Consider the following 25,982-nt stretch of genomic DNA (forward strand, 5'->3'; position numbering starts at 1 on the left):
GCTACATGGCTGATGTGTCCTCACAACAGTGAGATTGTTTTTCTTGAGCTAGGTATTTCAGAGCTTTTAAATTCAAATATTGAACATTATTCATATACAAATAAAGCAAATGTATTCACAAAGAAATTCTTAACAGTTGTGAGGTTGTACAGTAAGCATGTTAAAATTGTGGAGTCATAGAAATCTTTAGGTTGGAGAAGACCTTTAAGGTCATCAAGTGCTACTGTTAGCCCAGGACTGCCAAGTGCTAAATCATATCCCTAAAAGACAATAATAGTAATATGATATTTATTACATCACATGTAATATATGACACACATATTAATATTATAAACATTGTAATGCAATATACTATATAATGTAAAGTGTAATGGAGACACTAAAATTTGGGTAACTGTACAAGATACTCAGGGAATATGCTCACAAGATTTCAGTAGTGTACAAAAGACCCTGTTCTCCTGTTAAGCACTGACAAAACCTTATTTTAAATTACTAATTACTAACTATTTATTTGTTATTAATTCTGCATGGAATTTTGTGTAGGCTCATGATAGTATGCTGGTGATAAAAGTGCAAATCTACATTTTTGTGGATTTTATTATTAATTCCATGCAGCTAATGCAAAGAGAATTTTACTAGATTTTGGTTTTACGATGTAATCCACTATGGGCAAGTTTGTATTTTGGAGTGCATGGCTTAATATAGAAATAAACCCATTTCCTATTTACCTTTATTTGGGAAAGTTTTAGAATAATTACCGGTGTCTAAATTCTGTCTCAAATATCACTTTCTTTGATGGAAATGGTGCAAAATACATTAGTTTTATGTCATTTTTGTCACATATGGATGATATCTGAACTGCACTTGTGGCATGTAGAAAGATGTCTGTTGCATATATTCACCTTGCTTGGAGCAAGTGGATATTGAAACCAGATCTTAGATCAGACTGAGAGCTAATCTCAAATCTACTGCTCCTTCTGCTGAGGTGAGATGAGCTAAGTAAAGGGAAGAATGAAAAAAGATTTAATACATCTTTGGCAGGACATCAGGTTTACTTGAATTCTGGGAGATTCATTATAACAATTCTAAATTTGGAGTGACATGGTATTGGTGTGATGTGGTTTTTGCTCCAGAACGTAATGTTAACTTGAAGGAAAATGTGTAGAAAAAGTAGGCTGAAATGTAAGGAGTGCAACAGGGCAGAGATAAGATAGGAAACAGTGTTTATTGTATAGATATGAGTGCACGGAGTTGCAGTTATTTCTGTCACTTGCCTATCTGTAATATTTTCTTCTCCCACTTCAGTGAAAAAATGCTGCCAAATAATAGAATATCTCATTAAATCCTGTGTCAGGTATCCCTCATGCAATGCAAAACTTAAACTATGGCAGTAGAGTGGAATACTTCATTATCTCCATGTACCTAAAAAAGACATTACAGAAACTAATTTCTTTCCTTATTAATTAATGTGGGGTTGAATCTGAATTTATTACATAAAAGCACCTAAAAGTCCAACATCTTTCTTTGCTTATAACAGTACCTAAAACCAAATCACTTATTTTGTTTAAAATTTTAAAATAATTTTGCAGTAATGGCCATTGGTTGGTTTTTTTCACTTTGCAGAAGAGAATGCACTGCTTTAAGTTATATAACCAAAACCAAGAGAAGGTAACATAGTCTTAACCTAATAAATTATTTTCAGAATTTTTATCAGCGTGGTACTGGATTCGTCTATGTACTGAGTAGATCTAGAAAGAAAATTCTATTTTCTATTATTTGGACAGGTTTTGTATTTAATTACTTTATGTAGTGTTATTTTAGAGCATGCTTTAGCAAAGACTGAACTAGATATACTAAATAAAGAAATGCTATAATCACTAATCTGAATGCACTTTATACTGATTGCAAATTGACTAATGCCAGCATGAATCTGATTTTATGTTTATATACTTATATACATCTACAGAAAAAAAAAGCAACATGATAAGGCCTTTGCATATAGACTTAGACTTTGTCTGTACTAAAAATTTATTGTGAAGTCCAATTTAGGGGCATTACTGAACTGGAAAAAGGGGGTTTTGAGAGCTGCTGTGATGGAGAATAAAGTCAGTATCACAGCAGAAGGCTGTATTTACTCTGCAGTGGAAGCATAGCCTCCATTTCACATGATTTTATTTTCTGTCTGTGATACACTGTGGGCTGATTAGCTGTACTTTCTGCTGCAGGGCTGCTGCATTTTATTTGTGATATATAATAATGTATAATAAATAAGGCAGTTTGAATATTTAACCATGAATGACAACCCATTTATGCAGGTATCCATATATAATTATATATTAAGTATGTTTCCATAGCTATTTTTTTTCCTTTGGAGGAGAATATTTAACTTTTCTCGGTTTCTCTGTAACTCTATGATCTGCTGATTAAAAACAAACTTCAGCTGGCTAACACTGCTTTCCCTGAACCATTAGATATCTTCATTAGTCAATGAGGATTTTTTCTTCACTCTGGTGGTTTATTTTATTTTATTTTAATTTATTTTATTTGTTTTAATTTTATATTCAGAAATAATCTATTTGTTAAAAGAGGATTCAATATCTATTTTTACAGAATGACACAATGGTTCAGATTGGAAGGGACCTTAAAGATCATCTAGTTCCAACTCCCCTACCATAGGCAGGGACACCTTCCACTAGACCGGGTTGCTCAAAGCCTCATCCAACCTGTCCCAAATATTGTTGTCCTCAGAAAGTATAATACAACAAATTAGGTGTACCTTTTGCTACAAAATCAGTATCTCTCCCAAGTAGCTTTATATTCTTCTGTAAACTGGCTTTGTACATGTTGATGAAAATTTTGGCTTCTACAGAACTAGTTGGAAAAAGGAACTTTGTATTTTAACTCTTAAAGATGAACATATGTTTACTGTATATCACTCAGAAACTGAGCTTGAAATAATATGGTAAATATTTTACAGCAACAGTGAACTTTAGATAAGCATCATTTGTAGCATGGCAACTTAATGTTTTCCACAAACAGTCCACAGATGCCTGTTGGGCATGATTGGTGGGTTATCAACTAAAATAAAAGGATTTGAAGACCATCTTAGGTTTTGCACAGTATTTCTAATTGTTAAATATAAGGGGTAACACGTTGTCCTATACATCTCTGAGACCCTGATATTTGAATCGCTGTGCATAATTGTGGACATGTTTAGCAAATCTGGATTTCAGAAAAAGCTTAAGGTAAAAATTTTCAGAAGAGAGTAATGAAGAGAGGTGGAAATATGTCCAGGTTGGTTTAGCTAGCCTTAAAAGAGACAGACTAGCAGCAGCTATATGCAATGATTACTTAAACCACGAGAAGAAATAAGATTTATTTGGGAGTTTTTTAAAAAAAACATGAAATGTGGTGTAAAGAGTGGAAGGCTTCAACTGAATGCCCATGCAAATTTCCTAACCTACCACAATATAGAATTCATCCCATAGGAAATGGTATAAGCCTTAAATTAGATTGAGTAAATTCTAGAAAATGCACTGTGGGGAAAGATCTTTCATTGTCATGGAAACAAACTAGATGATCTAATAGACGTTTTCCATCTCTTGCTGTGTTCTATTTCTGCCAAACACTTTCAGGTGAATTTAGAAAATAGAGGTGTTTTTGATTATTTTCACTATCTGACATTACAGTATAGTATACAACAGCTGAGATTTAAGTGCTATCTCAGGAAGTTTATTTCATTACGGCCAACTAGGAATTATTGTTTATAAAGCATAAATGCCTAATTAAAACACGTGGATTAAATATCATTAATAATAGAGGAAATACTGCTACTATTATTCATGGTCTTTTTGGCATCATGTGAGTGTTCCTTCTGTTATATTTGTCTAATTGTGCTGTCTCTCAGTTCAATGCAAGGCAAGTCAAAGAACTGACATTAAATTTAATTACTTTTATTTATCCCTTTCCTTTGACAAGAAAGACCTTTTTTTCAGAAAAATGTGTGTACCATGTTTTTATATTACATTTACACAATATTTTAAGTAAACTATTTGCTTGGAGGATTCTCTAAAGAATAATTTTGCAGATGAAATAATGTGTTTCTTCCCATAAGATTAAAAATTAATTTGACCTAGCACCAATCTAACACTCTTTCTTCCAAAGAAGCAACTGTCACCTGATCATACCAGTAGTTAAGACATTCATTATCAGCAGTTGTGTTTGCTTAAATTCAGATTATATATTTAGTCTATCTTCAAATGACTTAATTCAGAAATCAAGTATCTATATAAAGAGGTAGTAAAAAAATTCAGGGACAGAATGTAGAGATTCTGAAGATGTTCTTAATGCTTGGTACACTTATCTGCAGTTTCTAAATTTTCAGCAGAAAGGTTTTACACTCTGCATTGCTAAAATAATTTGCAGTTATATAAACTTTATGAGTCAGACAGTCTATTTACCAACACATGAAATGCAGCTTATATTAAAAGTTCAAAATGTAGAATGAATATTTCAAAAGCTAACATTGTGCTTGAGAGGCTGGTATCAGGTACCAGGAAGGAAGTGAGGCTTTTGTCTCACCTGACTTCACATGCTGCTTGGAAAAGCACCAAGGGCCTCCAGTGAAACCAGTGGAGAGACACCAGTATTTCAGGGCAGAGCAGATGACGTATTTTAGGCAGCTGCATTAATTTAAGTGTAGGGCTGACCTGAAGAAGTGAGGCAGTAGAAGCTTCATTGTTTTGGGGAGCTCATTTACAGAGGGGGTGAGTGCAAGGGATGCAATTACTATTCCTTGAACATTTCCTTGATGCCTAGATCCCCACTTCATGCTCCTGGCTCACACACATTGCCATCTAGCATTTTACATGCTGAAGATAATTAACCAGTTAATGGCAATTATAATGAAACTCAAAGTATTCTGAGAAAAGGGGTGTGACTGAAATGTTAATTAGCTCATATGAATATGACCATTAGATGCACTCAGATTTTAAATCAATTGTCTAAATGAGGTCAGTGTATCCTTCTTACAGAGATTTGAATGGTTACTTTGTCATTGTAATGCGTGGAAATATTTATTGAGGATATAAAATCTAAAGAAAACGGAAGTTGCTAAAGAATAAATATTTGTTTATAGCATTAAGAATTTCTTTATTTTTCCTTTGGCAAAGCAGTTCCTTCTACTTAGATTGTAAGACTCATACAGAGAAAAGAAATAATGTTTCAAATAGTGTGACATAGTAATGCTATCCTTTTCCTTAGTAGCTAATATGTAGTGCCTATTAAAAACCCCCTTATTCTTTCCTCTAGCTACTATGGTTGTTGATACGAGAAAGGGTTCTGCTTAGAGAATAAACATTAAAATTTTAATATGTAAAAGTTAAATGAAATTAACAATATAAGAATAATTAAATTCGTATTACCACAGCCTGAGTCTGTGAAAATTAAAATGCTGATTGAGGCTACTTAAATATATCTATTGAAATACAAAAAAATCTTTGAATGTTCTTTTAATGGGGAGTCCAAGCCTGAAGCAACTTTTGTTTATCCTTGTATGCTTTGAGAGCAGTGGAATGGTTCAGAAGGTGAATTTATCAAATGGTTCACTGCAAACACAATTTAATGTTGTTTGCCAACAGTGAGCTCTATAGTGTAACACTTGCCATAGAAGCAGATGATTTTCAACTAAACTGCCTATCAGAGTAGTAACTCTTGAGTTATTTTTTCAAATACCTTCACTGTTTAACGCCATTCAACTTCCTGCACTTTACAGAGATTGATTTCTAAACTGAAGACTTCAAATATAATCTTGCACAAAAAATTCTCAGAAATATTTCAGACCAAAAAAAAAAAACATATTCCCAATGAGGGTACATTTAAAAAGCCTGTTTCAGCATATTTGAATTTCTCCTAAATCTGTTCTACATCCATGATAGCCTAAGGATAACTACAGTGCTGCCTACCTTTGCTTTCCTTATGGCTGTCAACAGCAGTTTGTGCAACCAAAGGCTGAAATAAAAAATCAGCATAAAATATAGTCACATTTTCCAGAATATTAATTTAGTCTCTGTGCATCAAAAGAAAAATAACAATAATACTAATTAATTAAAAGTAATAAGCAATGCTTTTCAAATATTTGTCTAAGATGTTTGCACTGGATCTGATTTGGTTTAAAGAATAGCCACATGAGAAAAATATTATATAAGTGTTTAAAATTAAACTTATCATTTGTCTATTTCTTTAACTTCATTTTATCTCCTGTGCTACAGTTTCCAGAAATTTCTCATTTTTTTTCCTTTTCTATAAGGTAGAGGCCACATAAAATTTAATTGAATAGCTCTGAAACACTGTACAATCACAATTAATTCACTCAAACAAAAAGCATACTTTACTGCATGCTTCAGAACATGTATCCAGCTGCACAGTCAGATTGTCTGGTTCCAGATAAGTTTTCTGTTCAGTCATCCAGAGTTGCAATGTTAGAGTGTAAATTATTGTAAAAATCCATCAAGGATATTTTTTCAGAATGTGAATACATACATAGGTACACAGATTTAAAATAGTTTTAATAATTAACAAAAATCTGAGATTATCCTAAAGAATTATTTTTTTTATATTTGGCGTACAGTTTGAAAAATAGATATATGTGCATCCTGTGAATCAAACAGGTCATAGAAATCTGTGGGTAAGTACGTAGGTAGTTGATAGATCACGAACACCTACATTTTATGACTCAATTTACATAATTACAGTTCTGAGAAATTCCTGCCAGTTCTGCAATGGCTCGTCACCTAACAAGCATGTAGCACTGTCTGAGGCTCCCGAGGGAAGCACTCTGGTGCAGGAGTGCTCGGAGGGAGGCACAGGACACTCGGACACCTGAAGCCAGCACAGGGCACTCCGACCACGGACACGCACATAGAGCCCTCGTAACAGCTGCAGCCTGGGGTCCTTGGTTCCCCTGTTAGTGAAAAAGTAAAGACATCCTAGGAGGTGACCACAGTCAAAGACTCAAAGTTGAGAGACATCAAGGAAAGCACTCCGGGCAGTGGTCGCTCCTTCCTGGTGGGGAATGCTCCAGGCGGTGGAAGCAAGAGACTAGGGAATGAGAGTACATATCAAAAAAGCCAAAATCTACAAAGAATTTATTCTGCTGGTGACATGGCCTGCTTCACTAGGGCCAGGAATCTGTCAAATAGTCAAATGTTGGAGCAGGGGCCTGAGTTTGTTGGCTTAGGTATCCCACATACTGTTTAGAAGCACAGTGAGTCAAATTCTCACATTCCTAAATCTTCTAATTTGCTATATAAGAATGGTTAATGATTAACTTTGCATTTTACTTTCCACTTAATGTACTACTTAGGAAGCAATTGTCATTGTTCTTATACCTAAGTTCTTGCAAGGAAGGAAGATTATATTGTTTTCTTCTCTTTGACTCTGCAACCTTAGTGTAGTCAGACCTTTTTTTTCTGATTACAAGATATGGTTTATTAGAAGGTGGGACAAACAGTTCCATATATTTTTCTCCCCTGTGTGTAATGGATATTTATGCACATATGTAATAAAATCTGTCAGGAACACATTTAAAAATACATAATTAACTTTTAGAGGAAGAACAAGTAAGTGTTTCTCTTTCAGATAATTTCCTGTAAATGTAAAGCTTACAAAATCTCAAGCAAAAAATATGTATTGAAAGCAGGCTGTTGGTGTAGATAGATCTCATAAAATTGGAGAAAATAAAGGAATCTTTATAGGTTAATAGCAAGTGTATAATGAATAATTTATTGGCTTTTTTGGTTTTACTTTGATAAACTGTTTTATGTACTCCCTCTTACATAAAATATTGAGATTTTGATAACTGTAATTAATCAACTGTTGATATGGACTGCATAAAATTTACTTGCTAAGCACATGAAGCGATATGTTGTAGATATGTTCTTGTGGGGAAGATGCAATAATAAGTAATATGCCATGTCCCTACTGATGGACAGTTTGAAAGAAGATATGGGATAAAAAATTATCATACCAAGATAAGTATTGTCCAGCTTTTTGAGCAAATGGGCAAAGTGTTTTATCTTAAAAATATCAGCAGGTCACATACATAAATTGTGAATAATTTAGTCTAATCATAATTTCTCCCTACTTTCTGATCCTTCTTTCTACCTCTCTTTTATTCAAAGGAGCTCAAAGGAATCCTAAACTACCAGTGGAGTCTTAAGCTACCAGTGGAATCTCCTTCTATGAATTCTCATAGTTAAAGATTTTATCAGGGAAGTTTAAAGATACTTGCTTGACTTTAATTTACAGCACCAGTAATTTCTGTGTCATCAGCAGCTCTTTGCCTAGTTTTCAGCTCTGGATGGTAGTGTGGTAAGTTAAGGTTCTAGCTAGAGATACTGAAAAGTTAGTTTCCTTCTGTTTTCTCCCATTTAGTGGGTTAGTATCCAAGGCTGGGGAGGTATGGTGGGATGGATGAAGGAATATTGGTCAGAATTCTTTGTATGAGATTGGTTGTGATAGCCTGATGAACAGGTTTGCTGTCAGAAGCAGTATGAGAAAGGACTGATTCAAATACTCTCATTTAAATGAAATTGTTTATCTAAAATGCATTCTCAGACTTTATTAAAATGTATTAATAACATAGATGAATGAGTTGAGTGCACCCTCAGCAAGTTGCCTGATGACATCAAGCTGGCACTGGTTGACAAAAATGAAGAACAGGATCCAGCCAGAGGGACCTGGACAAGTTCAAGAAGTGGGCCTGTGGAAATGTCAGGTTTAACAGCATCAAGTGCTCCTGCTGCACCTGGATCAGGGCAACCCTTGGTATCAATCCAGGCTAGGGGATGAAAACACAGAGAGCAGCCCTGCCAAGAAGGACTTGGGGGTGCTGGTGGATGAGAGGCTGGGCACGACCCAGCCATGAGCACTCCCAGCCCAGAAAGCCAAAAGTGCCCTGGGCTGTATCCAGAGCAGCGTGGGCAGCAGGGGAGGGAGGGGATTCTGCCCCTCTGCTCTGCTGAGACCCCACCTGCAGCACTGCATCCAGCTCTGGGGTCCCAGCACAGGAAGGACATGGAGCTGTTGGAGCGAGTCCAAAGGAGGGACACCAAAGTGATTACAGGGATGCAGCACCTCTCCTAGGAGGTTAGGTTAAGAGATTTGGGATTGTTCAGTCTGGAAAAGAGAAGGCTTCAGGATGATCTAATTGAGGTCATCCAGCAGCTGAAGGAAACCTAAAAGAAAGATGGACAGAGACTTTTTATGAGGGCATGTAGTGACAGGGCTTCAGACTGAAAGAGAGCAGGTTTAGATTAGATATTAGGAAAAAAATCTTTAATGTGAGTGTGGTGAGGCACTGGAATACATTGCCCAGAGGGGTTTTAGATGCCTCATCCCTGGAAGTGTTCAAGGCTGGGTTGGACGGAGCTCTGAAAAGCCTGATCTAATGAAACGTGTCCCTGCTTATGGCAGAGGCATTGGAACTAGATGATGTTTAATGTCACTTCCAATCCAAACGATTCTGTGAGTCTATATTTTTGATGCAGTAGCATTTGAGATTTTCCTAAGGAGCAGAGAAGGAGTACGTGCTGTTATTATCAATCATGTATTAACCATTTGTCAGTAGATTACAGATGACAAGGTAAGCATAAGCAACAACAAAGCTGTATCACACAAATATATCCTTTCATTTAAAAGAAACTCTGTTCTTTATTTTCACTGTCAGAAGATTAATTTCTAGGTTAGAAAGAAACTAGATATTGATGTTTGGTCTAAACTGCTCTGGGAACATGTAATTGTAAACATATGATAAGTGAAAAATGTCCATGAAACTATTTATTTTAAACCAAAGTATTTTAATAATAATACAGTAATAATAATAATTATCCAGTGTAAAAATATTTTGCTATCACTTTGTCATCCATAAATAGCTAATTAATTACTTAATAAATTGGTAGATTATTATTGTATACATTGGCTGAGCACTACTGTATTCAGTGTAGTCTTGTACATTACAGTAGCTCTAAGATGCTCAAATCCTGACAGAAATAATCACTTATGAGTTGTGGAGGAGAGTAATAAAGTAGCCCATCTTACAGCACAGTTTGTGGAAGTGGTTAAATGATATCCAGCTGGCCCCCAAGCAGTGCAGTCAAGATAGCCAATGTGATGGATTTAATGAAGGGGAGCAAAAGAGCCAGGACTCAGAGTCAGAAGACTCTTTCCCATGGTTTTGGCATAGGAAGAAGCCTCTCTGTGGATATCATAAGTGAAGTGCAAAAAATCTGTCACCTTCTCAGCATGTGACTTATTATCATCATTATGGTTATTGTACTAAGTTATCATGGTTACTGTAATTAAATCTTACATGTGAGAAAAGAGAAAGAACTGAAGATGCTCAAGCAGGACTGGAGGTGAGGTACAGTTTGGAGCAAGAACATATGGGTTACTAACATTTCAGGAACCACTCATATGGAATGTTGCAATTCCAAAGTTCGCTCATGATTGGGATAAAATTCAAGGAAAATTAGTTGGGTTGAATACCAGTAAAGGAACAATAAGAGTTTCAAATGGGAGAGTTTTACAATGGGTAATGGCTTGACAAGTCAGTACCTTTTCTTTGGTGAAGACTTTCAGCTTGTGTTTCATGACTTAGTTATTCATTTAGACAAAATTCTGTTTTTCAGTAGGTATGAATATAAATCATGACCAGATTCACCCATGTGGGAGATAAATGTGAAAAATATTAGTAAGATCATTACCCTTAGCCAGTTTTACATTCAGTTCTTCATAGGGATTTTCCCTCTTGGGAAGAGCTTAAGTAGACTCTACATCAGAGTTCAAAGTCTTGAAAATGTGCCTTAAACTTTAAGAGGCTAAAGATGCAGCATATTTAAAGAAGGTGAAACACCCACCTGGCAATAGTTGATAAGTGTCTGCTCCCTGAAAAGTATTCTTAGGTGCAACAAAATCCATTAGCTGCAAGGAAATTAGTATCTCTGTCTAGAAAAAGGAGGAAGTTTTGTTCTGTGATTCAGATATTTGACATCAAAATACTCCAAACAACAAGTGAATATTTTTCAGAATATTATTTTTGAGCTCAAATGTGATTTATGGTCTTGATGTAAGAAATCTAGTCTTTGTAATCTGAGAGAGCACAGAAGTTGATAAGAATAATTCCTTTACAATGTAATTTATATAGTAACTAAAGACCAAGTAGAGGATACAAACCTACAAAAATCTGTATCCTCAGAGATTTGAGACAAAGGAAGATAAGGAAGGCTGTAGTAAATGTAAGGGAGTAAGTGTCTGGATGGAGATAAAACTATGGTATAAAGGAGCAGAGTTTAAATGTGCATAGCAGTAATGCAGTCTGATTACGGACACATGGTAGTTCAAAGCTGGAAATATATCAGGCAGCATGGTCATCTTATAGATCTTTTCCCCCCCAGATATTCCTGTGTGAAATGGTCAAGTTTATATCTTGTGAACATAACATTATTTCTGTTTTTTTTCACTTTTTCTATGTATAAGAGCAATATCAACAATAGCATGAAAAAACAGCAACATTAATTGAGCACAAACTGGTGAATATTATTTCATGTTTGAAACAAAATTTTTGAATTTAATAAATTATTTTGAATTTAAAAATTCATCTCGATAATAAGATATTATACACAATGATGTTATTTAATTTTCTCTCCTTAGACATTTGCTTTGTATGACATTCATTTTTTCCTAGTGAAACAGACTATTGGACTTGAGAAAGTTTTGCTCTTCTTTTGACATCCTTAGTAATGCATTTTGCAGCTGCCAGCAGTGAAGGACATATATTTTAACTCAAGCAAATTTTCCATAGCAGACATTTCAAGTAATATTAATTTTATCATTAATTTTGCTTTAAAACAAGCTTTAAGATATCACTCTTACCTGAAAATAGTATATCTTATTACTTAAATATATACTACTGTAGGTTTTGTATTCTATTTTTTACATGCCTTATGTATAAATTTATTAGTAGATATGGTTTCTGTGCATTTTAAGAAGCTTGTTCAAGTGGTGTGTATTGCTGTTTACTGTAGCCCCCATCAAAGTATTTATGATGATTCTCATCAGTTTCTTTGCCCTTGTTCATCTCACAGATGCTGAAGCACAATGGCCTCATTCTTTTATGTTGTTTAGAAAATACTCATATTTCAAGCAACAGCTTTCACTACAATCCATCCCATTCCTTCCAAATAATTTCAATTCTAGCAGGGTTATTGTTAAAGAAGCACACCCCATCCATTTAGTTTCCATTTGCATGCACTAGATCATGCTACTATTTTTCTTAAATCAAGGAAGTTTGTTTCTCTTTTGATAAACAAAACTGCATTGATGGAGTCTTTATTGAGAGACATATTCCCAGGTGTTGAACCAGGCCTATCTGTGCTTCCTGGAGTTCAGTCATTAGATGTGGACCTGATTTTCAAAGGGAGTTGCAATATAAATTTAATATAATAATACAACTTCTGTAGTCAGTTAAATTTCCTCAGTTCTTAGTTACAAATTTAAGGACTGTATCAGTCCCTCTGCTTTTTCTTGAAAATCGATCACGTCTCAGTTTGGAGTCTTCCATTCTAATGTTACAACTTGCCTGTTTTATCTTGCTGTTAATAGTTGCATTTTTAGCTCTTCGGCAACATGGTTTTTGAAGCTATTCCTCCCTTTAGTCATTCAGTTAGTGTCATCCTGACAAGTCCTTGCCTATTTGGGAGATATGTAAATGTCAATGTGTAAATAACTATTGGCACAACACCCCCAGTGCTTCAGGGTCTAGGAAATCACAGTTAACACATCACCTTGCTCATTGTGTAGCCCATTTGAAGCTACTGTGTACAGATTTATAAACTCTGTATCATTAAAAAATATAATCCAATCATTAATAACATTTGTGTTATGTTGATACTGATGGAATGGGAAATACTGTGATCATACCACCTAATATTATCTACTATAAATATATCGTCTGACTTGTTCCAAACCACAGGATAGCAATACTGGCTGGGTGTTTCTGCCTGCCAACTGAAAAAATTTCTATTTCATAACAAGACATATAATTCTTAGAATTCCTGTGCTCTTAATATATTTGCAGAAATACTTCATGCCTTTCTAATCCCATTTGACAAGGGATTTTTCTTATATATTTTGGCTCCATTACTGGGTTTTTGATAACTTCTAGTTTTATGTTGATTATGCTTATCTTTCCTTCTTTTCTGTGTGTTTTATTTGTGTAATTGCTTTCACTTACCATTGAAGTAAAGGACAGGTGCTGAAATGTTCTTTACACGAATAGATCAGATTTCACTTTCTGGTTCACATTTTTTCCATCATTAGATTTGGTTCTTGATTTTGAATTGTTTTCATCTTTGGAATACAGATTACTTTAAACCCCATTGTTTTACAGACTAGGACTTGATTGTTAATGGTCCAACATACAGCAGGTAATTATGATCATTCGTACCTAGGAAATTACTCAGATTTAGTGCCTGTTCTTTATCATGCTCTCAGGCAGATATCTGTCTTCTGTTGATGAAATATTTTTTTCTCACTATTGACAGTTTTCTAAAAAATTACAGGGACATTTTGGCATTGGTAGCCTGAGATATCCGGTATGTGGCAGATTTGCTTCTTGTAATGTTTCCCCATTATGGAAAGTGTTTTCTTTTGTTGCTCTATAGGTTATAGTCTGTAGTCTTAATGAATTTGCCATTTACTCAGCTAATGTGACTGCATGTTTTGTAGATAGACTGAAGCTCAACAACCATGCATACAACTGATTGACGTCTTGTCACATGACACAAAGTATTTGCATGATGATGTTCATGCATGGCTGGGGAATTATAGCAAGCTTGTACTCTGTCTTTTGTTTTCATATGTTAAAACATTTGACATAATTTCACTGAAAGTTATTCAGAGAATGTAAAACAGGTAAAAGAATGAAAGGAAAGTAATTTAGAAAAGTGAACTATCTGACCCCCATTCAATGACATGAGTTGTATGAAGAAATGAGCCTTTTTTGAGATGGTGCATTTATTCTTTAAATCCACCTAGACAAATGTTCAGTTCCAAAATGTGCTCAATAATATCTTTAAAATTAGTCGTTAGTTCTTAGTGTTCTGCAATCACCTGTAACCTATGATGGGGTTGTGTGGCAGTGTTATTAATTCTAATATATATCATTACCAGTGGCAGAGCCCCATCAGGCAATAATCATATCTTGTAACGTGACTTTAGAAGGCAGTATGGCATCCAGTAGTGTATCTATTTCTCACTGATTTTTAAAATTGTTTTCATTATATTTTATCAGCAGAGACTATCAGGGACCATATCCATCTCTTGAATATTAACTGCTCCCTCTCTTTGGACATGCTTGTTTGGCTTGCTCTTTGGGCTGGATAGCCCTTAAAACAAGTATGTGAACAAAATACAGTTTCATTTTTGGCAGCTTACTTCACTGACATCTTGAACAAGTTTAGAAGCTTTCAATATACCTTACCTATACTTTTCTACTAGTGAGAAAACCAGTCCTTTATCTGAAATGAAATTCAGTGGATTAAAATGCAAAGGCAAGTAGCATTCTTTTTTCTCCAAAACACTGTTCCTTTGCACAATTATTACTTAAAGCTGCCTTCTTATAGCCATAATGGTATCTGGCAGATATTTTGCAAGACTGAAGTTCACAGTGTTTCTCTACTTGCCACAGGACTTATAAACAAAATATCCCTTAGGTCACTTTCCTACTTCCCTAGTATTTGCACACTTTCAAGTCAAACAGCCTATTTTTCTTTCTGTCCTTTTCCTTTAGGCTCCTGTCTACTCAGGAAAAAAGACAACAAAGCAAGAGCCCACCAACCTTTCCTTGCCCCTAATGCAAAAAATAGTCCTTTTTGAAAGAGAGGGGGAGAGAGAGAGAGAAAGACCTTTAAAAACTAAAGTGGAGTGTGTGTACCCTGTGGGGAAAAGTGCAAAGGTGACTCCATTTAAAGTTTTCCAAATGAATGAGATCATGTAATGAAACTTACTAGAACATACATTCTTGCTGTATAAGGAGCTCAGCCAAGCAGGGCAATGGTCACGTTTATTCAAGACCCATTCAATATTGCAGCCTATGAAACAATTCTTTGTAGCTGAATTCACCCATTTACTAAATACACTTCTTCTGAGTCAGTGGTGCAGTCTTTGTTTGGATGAGAACCCTTTGGCTCTTCTCAGCTGGGTTGTACTGTTAATTGGTGTCTTACCTTCAGACATATATAAAGGTTCTCAAAGAAGATCATGTATCTTCAAATACAACATAGGGTGAAAAGTACTGTAGTTGAGTCCAGTTGCTTGCATTGCTGTTTAGGGTGCAAACTGATACTTTTGAAAGGTTCAAAAATGCTGCATGCTACACAGCACTGTGGGTTGCTTTTTTCCCCTATTTGTTTGTCTTTTCTTTTTAAACTTAAAAAAAAATGCGACATGTTGTGTGAAATTTCAAGGAAAGGGAAGGAATGACCAAGAACTTACCAGTATCATATTTTTGAAAGCAGTCACAAATAAGAGCAACAAATTACCTTAAAATAGTCAATACTTTAGAGAAAGAATAAATAAGTCTCTGGCAATCTGACATACCTAAAATTAATTCTTAACCCCAATTACATCCATTAGGTTATCCATAAATGGGCAAAGAAGATGCAACAATAAGACAGCTGAGATTTTTTTTTTTCATACCATCTGGAGCATGCTTGTCCTCCTCTCAAAAATCTGTTGCTAGATAGAGCCAAATTCTCACAGATCAGTGAAAACTAAAAGTCTAGCAAGACTAAAATCAAATTATGCTTCTTGGAAACAAGAATGAGATCACTGAAAGCCACAAAGTGCGGGACTAGTTAATTAAGATGGTGGAACAAGCAGGATCCAAGCCTTATTTTTCAACATTTCCTTACGAATGTTAAACAGACTTCTATGTGCCTAAAACTCAGGCTCATATTTGTATATCTTGATCAGATGATACCTTATTTAAAAGTACCGTTTCTGTTGTAAACAATGCATATTTCATGCCTCTATTACTCTATTTGGAGCACAATCACAGAAAATAATTCTTAGATGATTAGGTTACATTTCGGGTTTTAGTCTTTGTTTATTCCTTACCGATTTGTATGTATTTCAACTTGTTACAGCATTATCCTGTTCCTAAAGTCTTTCTCTTGATATTTGTCCCTAATTAGATACATAATGTAATATTCCCTCTTGCATTTCATTTTGCATAGGTAGATGAGCCAAGCTATGTTTGTCATATGTTTTAGTGAAATTCTTCATTTTCTTAGTCATTCCTCTAGGTCTTTGTGACTTTTATTTCTGAAGGTGACTTGAAGTATACAAGTTAATCTAAAGGAAGTTTTTGCAGTGCATCATACAATGTTACCAATGCCTCTTTCTGTTGCCAGAAGTAACTTTCTGATTAGTCCAAGAACCATGATTGCCTTTCCTATCTGAAAACTCTTAATTTTGGCTGATGAACATGAATCATTCTGGACTGCACATTTCTGTGTTTAGTTGCTGCCAGACACTATATAACTTTATAAAACAGCATTTGTGCTACCGAGTTTTATGACTAAGACAAGCAAAACTAAACTTTAAAGGTTCAGTTCAGGTTGGTTGTAAAATCAGAGGGTTGGGTTTTTTTCTTCTGTCCTCAGGAATGGATGTCATAAATCTTCATTTTGTCAGTGTCCTTGTAACTGAAAGAACAATTTAAATTTATTTAAATAATAATGTGTTTGCTTTTTAAATGGGAGAGCTGAGATTCCCTGGGTTTTTTATTAGTTTTTTTCTTTTCCTGCTAAATACATAGATCATCTAAGTAATATTCAACTTTCAAGAATTTTTTACAAAGCAATGAGTCCATCATTTAATAGAGGGTAAAACATGGTCAACTACACAGAATTCACCATCTGATACTTTAGTGACAAAAATTAATTAGATATGGTGGAAAGAAAACATTTTGAGGAATTAGAAAAACTATTCTGGCTGTATAGTTCTGTTATAACTGTGCACCTATTCTAATGCTATTGTACTATGATGTATAATGATAATGTAAAAGTCTGGTTCCTTGTGCCTGTTAAAGCACCACCTTTAAAAGAAAATATTCTTTTTCCATCCTTTGACCTTTTCATGATGTAAGTGAGGCCATATGGGCCAGAGATTTCTGTACTTCAGTGTCTTGTCTCTGATGGTGATGAGCAACAGATGATTAGGGAGGAATATGAACAGCAGTGAAAGTGTAGAACTGCTTAGCTGCCGAAAAATTCAGGGACTTTTTGAGGCATTGTTATGGTGGTGTCTGGTAGATCTGTTCTCACATTTTAAAACAAATTTCTTATTCCATTTAGTGTTTTAGCATCCACAGACTACTACAACAACATGTGAGTTATGTCCTTTGTGAAATAAAATTGTTTCCTTTTTGCTGGTTTTGAAATCTGTAATTTGACAGTTTCATCTGGTATTTTCAGTTTTGTGAGATGTTGTGTTTTCTGTTTATCTCTTCCTTTTTATGCATGATTTTACTGAAATCTTCTTCCATCAGCCTACAGTTTCTTTTCAACATTTCAGAGCATTATTTCTATGCTTGTCACCACTGTTGACCATTAAGATGATATTCTAGAAAAATGACCACAATGTCTCAGGCTTTTGAGTAGATAACAGCTTATTTATGGTTTTCTGTAAGTTAAATCTGCTTACGTTTATTTTTGCCCTTTTGTGCTTTTTAACATTTAGCATTATAAACCAAACAACCAACAAACATTATTGTAGGATCATTGTATAGCAATGTGTAATCTGATCACATGCTACATTTTTATTAAAGTATGTTGGGATTAATAGTATGTGAATTAAGTTTCCTGATGATGCTAAATGAGAGATGTTGCTAACACCTGAGTTGAAATAAAGGGGTGAAATGGGATGTCTCCTAGAAAAATACCATCTATAATGAGATGAATATGATGAAGTACAGCTTTAAAAATGCAAGTGACTGTCTTGTGCAGGAACATAAGGAAGTGTTTTGCTTAAGTTTGAATATATGAGTCATCAATTAGCCTGCTCAGGATACAGTTTAGATGACACATTGCCTTTGACAGCTGAAGAATTTTTGTTCTGCTCTCATCTATCCCATATTCTATCTCACACATTTCCAGCACTAAAGACAAAAATTACCATCCCTTTGGACAGATGTGCTGCAAGTGCTCTCATTCATAGCTCCTTCAGGTTAGGTGGTGCATCCTTGAGCACCATGCTGGACTACTTCCTATGGAATTTTAGATAATAAGTAAATAAGCAAAGAGTAGTTGAATCAAACTGCAACCACGGATATGGAGGACCCTGTACTTTCTGTGCTCTCACTAGGGGTGCTGCTGCACCATAGCTTTCTGTTCCATTATTTTTTATTTATACTGGATCATGATAAAGAGAATATCTGTAAATGAAAGTCAGAGAAAAATGTGTTATTCTCCTTATACATTACTGGACTTCTGTTTATTTCTGTGCAATTACACTATATCCAGAATTTATTTTACATTGCTCTTCCTCAACCACCTTAACTCCATAGTAGTGCTTAGGGAAAATTTGTTAGTTATGCAGTTGAACATTATACAGAGACTTTTATTTTTCCTTTAAAACACGTTTGCATTAGAGATACTTTACTAGTTGTTCAGACTTCTATTTTTAACTTGAATGCCCTTAAACACCTATACCGACTGTCTTTGAAGGCTGTGTAATTAGCTCCCATAGGCAACTTGAACTTTTGTTTGAAGCTTCATTTAGGAGAAAAATCCCATGTGAACCATTGTATTTTTTGTTTTAATTTCATTTTCCAGGCTGAGTTAAGAACTGCTATGCATATAATGCTTACACAGCTTAAATAGGCATCTCTTACCTTCTCTTGTTACTTGTCTTTTTTCTTTGACTAATGACAGGCTCCTCATAGTTATGCCTTGTAAGTAAACGTGTCAAAATGGTCCTTGCTTGCTGAAGTATTATTTTTGGGGAGTACATTTTTAAATGAGGTCAAACTGTAAAATAATTAGTTGGTCATGTTTTCTGCTTGGTAAGGTATTCTTGTAGCCTCTGGCTTGAATGGGCTATTCCTACATAGGAAAAGATAGCTTTAGAAGAAAATCATAATTTTATCTTTTTTTCTTTTACTTTTTGGTTGCAGAATATTTTTTTTTTAACTTGGCAAGTCCCAGTACAAAGGACAAAAGGTATTAAGCATATTTTATTATTTTATGAAGACATTTTACTTTCTTCACATTATTTTAGAATACTGAATGGTTGAGTAGGCTTTCTGTGTGGGGCACAAGTACACTAAAATTAATCCAACAGAATATAGAATGTAGCAAAGCATAATATTGCATGCAGTATAATATTCCATTACCAAAATGGTGGGGGTTATTCCATAATGGCGGTATAAAAAAAAGGAATTGTAATCAAGTTTTTAGGGTTTATTCCTTCTGTAAATTGCTTTAAAGTGAATTAATACAGTAACTTGAACGAGCAAAATGTAAATACTAGGGTTTTAGCTGAAGCTGATGTTATTTTGAGATGAATAGCTGACTAAGGTTGCAGTGAACTGTGAAAGCACAATAGAGAAAGCCAAGAATGATCAGAATGCAAAATATTTCAGATTTCATTCTGCTGCAACTACAAGTTTTTCTTTATTTGGAGTGCCTGGATTACTTGTCCAGCTAATCTGGATAGACTGTACATTACTGAAGCATCTTTTTGTCTCTGAACATAATTGAATTGTATTACCACAATGTTCATGTGACATATTTGAAATTTACCATTGAATCATGTACCTGTTTCCCAGTAAATGACTTAAGTTCCACTGTACATGCTGTAAGGGCTACTAGAAATTCACCCTTCATTTTTCTTTAAGAAATAATTTGCTCTTAAAATATCCTTATTCCTTTTTTAGTGTTTTTATAAAAGCCTTTCATTTCCAGCAGTTTTATTTAATTTTGACACCAGGTCCACTTTTTTAGTTTCTTTGTTTTACGATGGACTCTAAATATATATTGTTCTATCTTCCACTAGCTAGCTTTTTATGACAAAGGTTAAAAATTACAGTTCTCTATTTTGATCCTAACATTAAAAATGAACTACTATGGAGATTTAATTTTCATTTTGGCTTTAGATTCCCATAAAAATGTGAATTACCTTTGAGATAATATCTTCTTTTTTTTCTGTGAAGGTCTATGAGCAAATAATATTTGGGTATATTTTGATTGAGGATGAGGGAAGGAATGTTTATCTAAGCTCTTTCATAGCTTTCTGAATATTTGCACTTCTAATCCTTATACCTGCTGGGTGTAAAATTAACTGCTTACATAACTTCCCATTTTATCTTTCAAAATCTAAAAAAAAAAAAAAAATTTGGATTCAAAGGTCTTTGTAAGAATGCAAGCCTCAAGGTAGTCCTTTTGGAACTGTAGTAGTACCATAATTTCCCAGTGTGAGAGTGTGTTGAAACTGGGGAAGAAAGTGCTGAAATTTGATTGAAGGGTAAAAAGTAAGTAGAAGTTTAAAAATTTAAAAACCATGATCAAAGTGATTTGAGATGACGTACATTAGATGATGCAAAATTGATTTTTCCATTGTATCATACACAAAAAGTTTGCAAATTATTTTAATTTTTTTCCTTAGTAAATTTTCAAGGCATTTTCTCATAGTAAGTAACTTGAATAAAGAGAAAAAAAGGTGATTGAGGATGCTTATTAAGGAGGCGATACAGAAAATTAGATTTTTGGTACAGCTGTGTTATTTGCTGTAATCTTAGCAAATAACAGTTATAGGTGGCAATACAAAAATGGTTCCTTAATAACTATGTGTGACTTTCAAGTGTACACTTAAACATTGCTTGTTTAGAGGACATGCTTTTCTTGTCTCACCAGCTGAGAATCTCTTAGTCAGGAAATGTAGGAATTCAGAACCCATAGTAAACCAACACAGACTATTGAAATGGAATTAACTCACAACAGAACCTCTTCTTCTCCCCTGCACTGTTTAATTATGTGTATTTTACATAGCCCTGCATTTTGACCTTGCCAGCATGAGCCAGTTCTGTCAGCTCACATTAATGCTTAAACTCAGTAAAATATCTTAATGAAGGCATCCAAGTTCAGACCCTGTAAGGAATGGGCTTTACATGACTGACTGCAAAAGTTCCCTACTCAAGTCAGTTGGTACTCAACAGTGCCTAAATGTCTCTCAGAAAAGTAATAAATATACATATCACTGTCACTTAAGAAAATTGTTATACCCACCAGCATTTAAAAAGAGCTTTCGTGAATTGTCTGGAACTGTTCCTGTTGGATTGGCTGTTGTATTTGGGATAATATAGTACTTCACCAAGCCATGTAAAAACACATATTGGCAGGAAAATTGCACATTATCTGAAACCATTGATTATGAAAGTTTATTTCTTTGTTTTTCTTTGGCAAGTCAGTCAAACAATAGACTGCAGAAGTGTCTTCTCTACTTAACAAAAATGTAGAATTTCCTGTAAAATTTGTTGCGATAGGCTTCACTTAATTTCATCTAAACTGGTATCAATAAATTGTCACAGTAATTGTGGCTTGATTCATGAGGCATTGATACACCTTAGGAATATGTAGTTTTCTAGTACTCCAGGCAATGTGGGCTCCTGGCCCAGAAAGGCAGTCCTGTTCTGACCTGCTTCACGAGAAGTGTGGTGGAGGGAGGTGCTCCTGCTCTTCTGCTCTGCTCTCACCAGAGCCCACCTGGAGTACTGTGTGCAGCTCTGGGGATCTCAGCAAAAGAACCACGTAAACCTGTCCAGAGGAGAGCCACAATGACAGTCAGTGCTCTGCACAGTTTGCATTGCAAAAAAGTAAGAATAAAAATAAAGAGAAGCCTTTGGGGAGAATTTATAGTAGTTTCCAGGGACTACAAGAGAGATGGAGAGGGACTCTTTATCAGGAAGTGTGATAATAATGAGAGCATTGGTTTTAAACAGAAAGAGGGTAGATTAAGATGAAACAAAAGGAAAATAAAAATTATGGGGGGAGTGCTGAGGCACTGGCACAGGCTCTCCAGAGAAGTTGTGGATGCCCCATCCCTGAATGTGTTCAAGGCTGGGCTGAATTGGACTCAGCAGCCTAATCTAGTGGAAGATGTCTTTGACTCTTTGATTCAGTTTCTATGGTATTTAAAGCTCTGTAACCTATATGGAGTACTAATTTTGACTAAATAAAATGGAATTGTTCTTATATTTGTAGGCAGAGCCTGGAAATACTCATAATTCAGGGTTAAAAACTGAAAAATTGGTTGAATAATGTGAAATAATTTTATTAAATATCCACTCAAAAATCAGAGCCCTTCAGGAACATTTTTGATTGAGTAATCAATACTCCATTTCTTTTCAGCTTACAAAACATCTTCAGGCTTAGGGCCTTTTCCCAGTAAAATTTTACGAAATTTTGATTAAAATATACAAAGGGATACTTGCCTATTCAGAAATCATGAATTCTTGTTAATATGAACTAAAAAGATACATTTTAAATTTAAAAACTTTTGCTCAAGGTACATCAATCCTATAACAACTGTTTTATTATATCTACTTATTAAAATGAATGCAAAGCTCTCTGGGTTATTTTGCAAAAGTTCTTTGATGCTGTTTTGGAAAATAAGCCAAAATCAGCTGAGGCATTATCAGTGAAAAAGGCCTCTAGATCCTGCTTTAAACCTGGTGAGGTCTTAGCCAACTGAGGTCTCTTTTTGTCTCAAAGTTCACATTGGACATTTGGAGGGCAATGTCGTCATCCTGGCTGTCAGTTATTCAGAGACAGAAAAGAACATTCATGCCAGATGGTCTCATCCTTTTTATCAGCTATGTAATGGTGATAGACAGCATGTGAGTTCAGCAAGAAGAGAAACAAGACAGAGGCAAGAAGTATAGATGTCAAATATATACTTTAAATCTTTTTCCTGGTAGAACAATGGAATAGATGCCAATGCAGGGCAGGCATCCTTTTCATTTCAAAAAGCAATATACATGTTAATTCTGGGCTTTACAACATACAAAGGGGTGACAATAGGATAATAGTGATGCAAAAGTACTCTGTATTTTTCTCCACTTTAATTCTTGTTCTATAAGATATTTTTATGGTTTTCTAAGACTCTAATTCAGCTTGAAAGATTTCAGAGAAATATCAAAGAATTATAAAGAGAATGCTCCAGGGAGACCTGATTGTGGCCTTCAATGCATAAATGGACTTAAAAGAAATATGGAGAAAAGACTTTTTTTCAGGGCCTGCAGTGACAAGACAAGATAAAATGGTTTTAAATCTAAATCGGATAGATTGGACTAAAGGAAAAAAATTATGAAGTTGGTTAGGTACTGCAACAGGTTGCCCAGAGAAGTTGTGGATGCCCCATCTCTAGAAGTGTTCAAGGCCAGGCTGGGTGGGGCTCTGAGCAGCCTGGTCCAGTGGAAGGCGTCCCTGCTCATGGCAGGGGTGCTGGACTGGAAAGTCTTTAGGATCTTCTTACCCAAACATTTCTGTGTTTCTATGAAATGCTCCCCGTTCTAGTAGTAAATAACCTGCTTGTGCAGTTTTTGTTTCTCAGTGAAAACACCATCAAAGGGAGACCAAGACGCACAGGGGTTCTATTAAACAAATACTGTTTAATAGTCTTTAATTTCATGTCATGACAAGTTATATAATCATTGGCAGAGTGTTAAAAGTAGACTCTTACACCACATTCAGATCAGATATGACTACATGTAGTATTACTTGTTTAGTTTTAGATCAATATGCCATTCATCTCAATTCATGATGCAGAAGCTGCATCACACATACTCCACCTAATGAAAGTCAAGGACAGGAATTTTTTTTCCCCCTTGTACTCTGATCCTAATAAAACTTGCTTTTCTTATAAACTTACTTCATACGTTTAGAGCATGGCTTTTGCATTTCTATAATTTCTGGGTTCTTTACATGATTGGTTTGCCTTTGTTTGTTTAGGATTTTTTTTGTTGTTGTTGTTGGGATTGTTTAGTGCTTTTGGCTTCTGTTTGGATTCATCGCTTTTGATATTATAATTAGTCTACAGTATAGAAGTCTATCTTAGTTAGACTAAAAGGAGATAAATGAGCAGTTCTAGGGAAAAATTAATCTCTTTCCACTAACGTAATGAAATTTAGATTCTGTAAGTTCCATTTCTTTCTATTTAGTTTAAAGGACTGACTGATGACTTAAGGAGCTTACTCTGGAGTGCCTAAACTGTTGTTTTTTTCCAACAAGGTGAAATCACCTAGTCCCTTGGGTCTGTGGTTTGTTTTTTCCCTTTGTTTTATGAAATTTTTCATTATTTTTAATGTAAAATAGGCACTGGTTTATTGAAAACAACATTGCTGATGATTTTAGGCTGCTTATCTTCCGGATTTACAATTGAGTCTTTGTGATGATGATTTCTAGTTTGGACATCTTAACATGTAAAGTTCAGTATCAGGCAAAAGTTTCAATTCCATTTAGAAGTTTTGGAAACATCCTATGTAAATGAATGATTCTTCTATTTCTTTTCAAAAAACATCATCCACAAGAGGTGTAGATACCAGTTCTTAGCCATGACAACTGTGGTAGCTCATTTAGACTTGACACAATGTGGTACCATGCAGCATGTTCATAAATGTTAACTTTAGCTTGAAGGTCATCTCTCTTGGCTTTCTTTATAGTCAGTGGAAAGGATCTTGAGGGGATCATTCAGAGAACTAAAATAAACTTAGTTTCTTGTTCTGGATTGCCCATTAGAATCTTCTTCCTCCCTCTCCACTGATTGTAGTGGGAAGCTGGGAGAGCAGATTCTCAGGTCTGACTTAGAGTGTTTGAATATCCCCATGTAAATAGACAGAGGATTCTAATGCTCTGGAAGCACTTATGGGTCACTGTACACCCATTAAAGTACATGTTAGAAATTAGGGTTCTTGCTGGAAATTAGCGTTCTTGTCCCATGTTGTGTAGAGGGAGTTGACCACAGGCTATTTTCTTTGCATCTTTAAAAGCAGTATCATACTAGCATGTCTGGTGGAGTAAAGTCTGTTAATTCCAGGGTGAAATATAGTAGATTTCATTTTTATTTAGGATGCAGAATGATAGGGGTTTGCATGCATGTGTTATTTCGTTTTCTAGTTCTGATTTTTTCTGTAGATGCTGAGTTTTGGTTAGGAGTTTTCAAATACATATACATACACTCGTGACAGATCAGATTTTATTGCTGTTGAACTCAGCAAAAAAGTATTTGTTGAATTGAATGAATTTTATCTTGATACTATCTTTATGTAGTCTAGATAATGTTAGCCATAGTATTTATTAATTTTTAATAGGTAAAGATGATTTACTAAAATACCTTATATAGGTACCTCAAAGTAAAAGAAAAAATGTAATCCCTGTGTGTTTCTGATGTCATTTGGTAGTAAAATGGAAATTAAATTATTTTAAACTGATAGGGATAACAGGGTTAATGCACCAAAGGCTCAATGAGCAAAATGATCCAGAAGATCACTCTTTCTTTGTTAGCAGTACTGAAATTTAATGTACCTTTGACAGCAAGTTTTATGTTCAAATTTACTTTTGTAGTGAATTTGAGAAGAAAGATTTTGTGACTAACCCTTTTATCACATTTATGATCAAGGGGGTTTATGAAACCCTGAGTTGTAAGCATTCAATGTTTCCCTGTAGTTATTTTTAAACAAGCTTACAGAAGCATATTCAACATTTTCCCCCTTCTTAATTCTTTTGGTTTGGGAAGGCCAGCTCTGTCTAGAATAAAACACAGTGAATCATTGGCTGATTTGGTATTTTAGGGGCAGAGATTTTTTTGTTTGTTTGTCTGTTTTTGTTTTGTTTGTTTGTTTTTACTATTTTAGTGAATGGTTT

General features: G+C 34.9%; 1 protein-coding gene across 41 annotated transcripts in view; it reads left to right on the forward strand.

The window, feature by feature from the left end:
• The window catches only part of RIMS2 (regulating synaptic membrane exocytosis 2), a 449,594-nt gene that overhangs the window by 148,855 nt on the left and 274,757 nt on the right, over positions 1-25,982 (forward strand). The window contains exon 5 of one of the 41 annotated variants that reach the window (XM_062491000.1): positions 19,086-19,109. The exons of the other annotated variants lie outside the window; for them this stretch is intronic. Within the exon in view, the coding sequence (XP_062346984.1) occupies positions 19,086-19,109 (24 nt within the window). The remainder of the gene's footprint in view (positions 1-19,085; positions 19,110-25,982) is intronic. 41 annotated transcript variants of the gene reach the window in all.

The sequence above is a fragment of the Cinclus cinclus genome, chromosome 1 (genome assembly GCF_963662255.1).
Source record: "Cinclus cinclus chromosome 1, bCinCin1.1, whole genome shotgun sequence".
Classification (NCBI taxonomy): domain Eukaryota; kingdom Metazoa; phylum Chordata; class Aves; order Passeriformes; family Cinclidae; genus Cinclus; species Cinclus cinclus.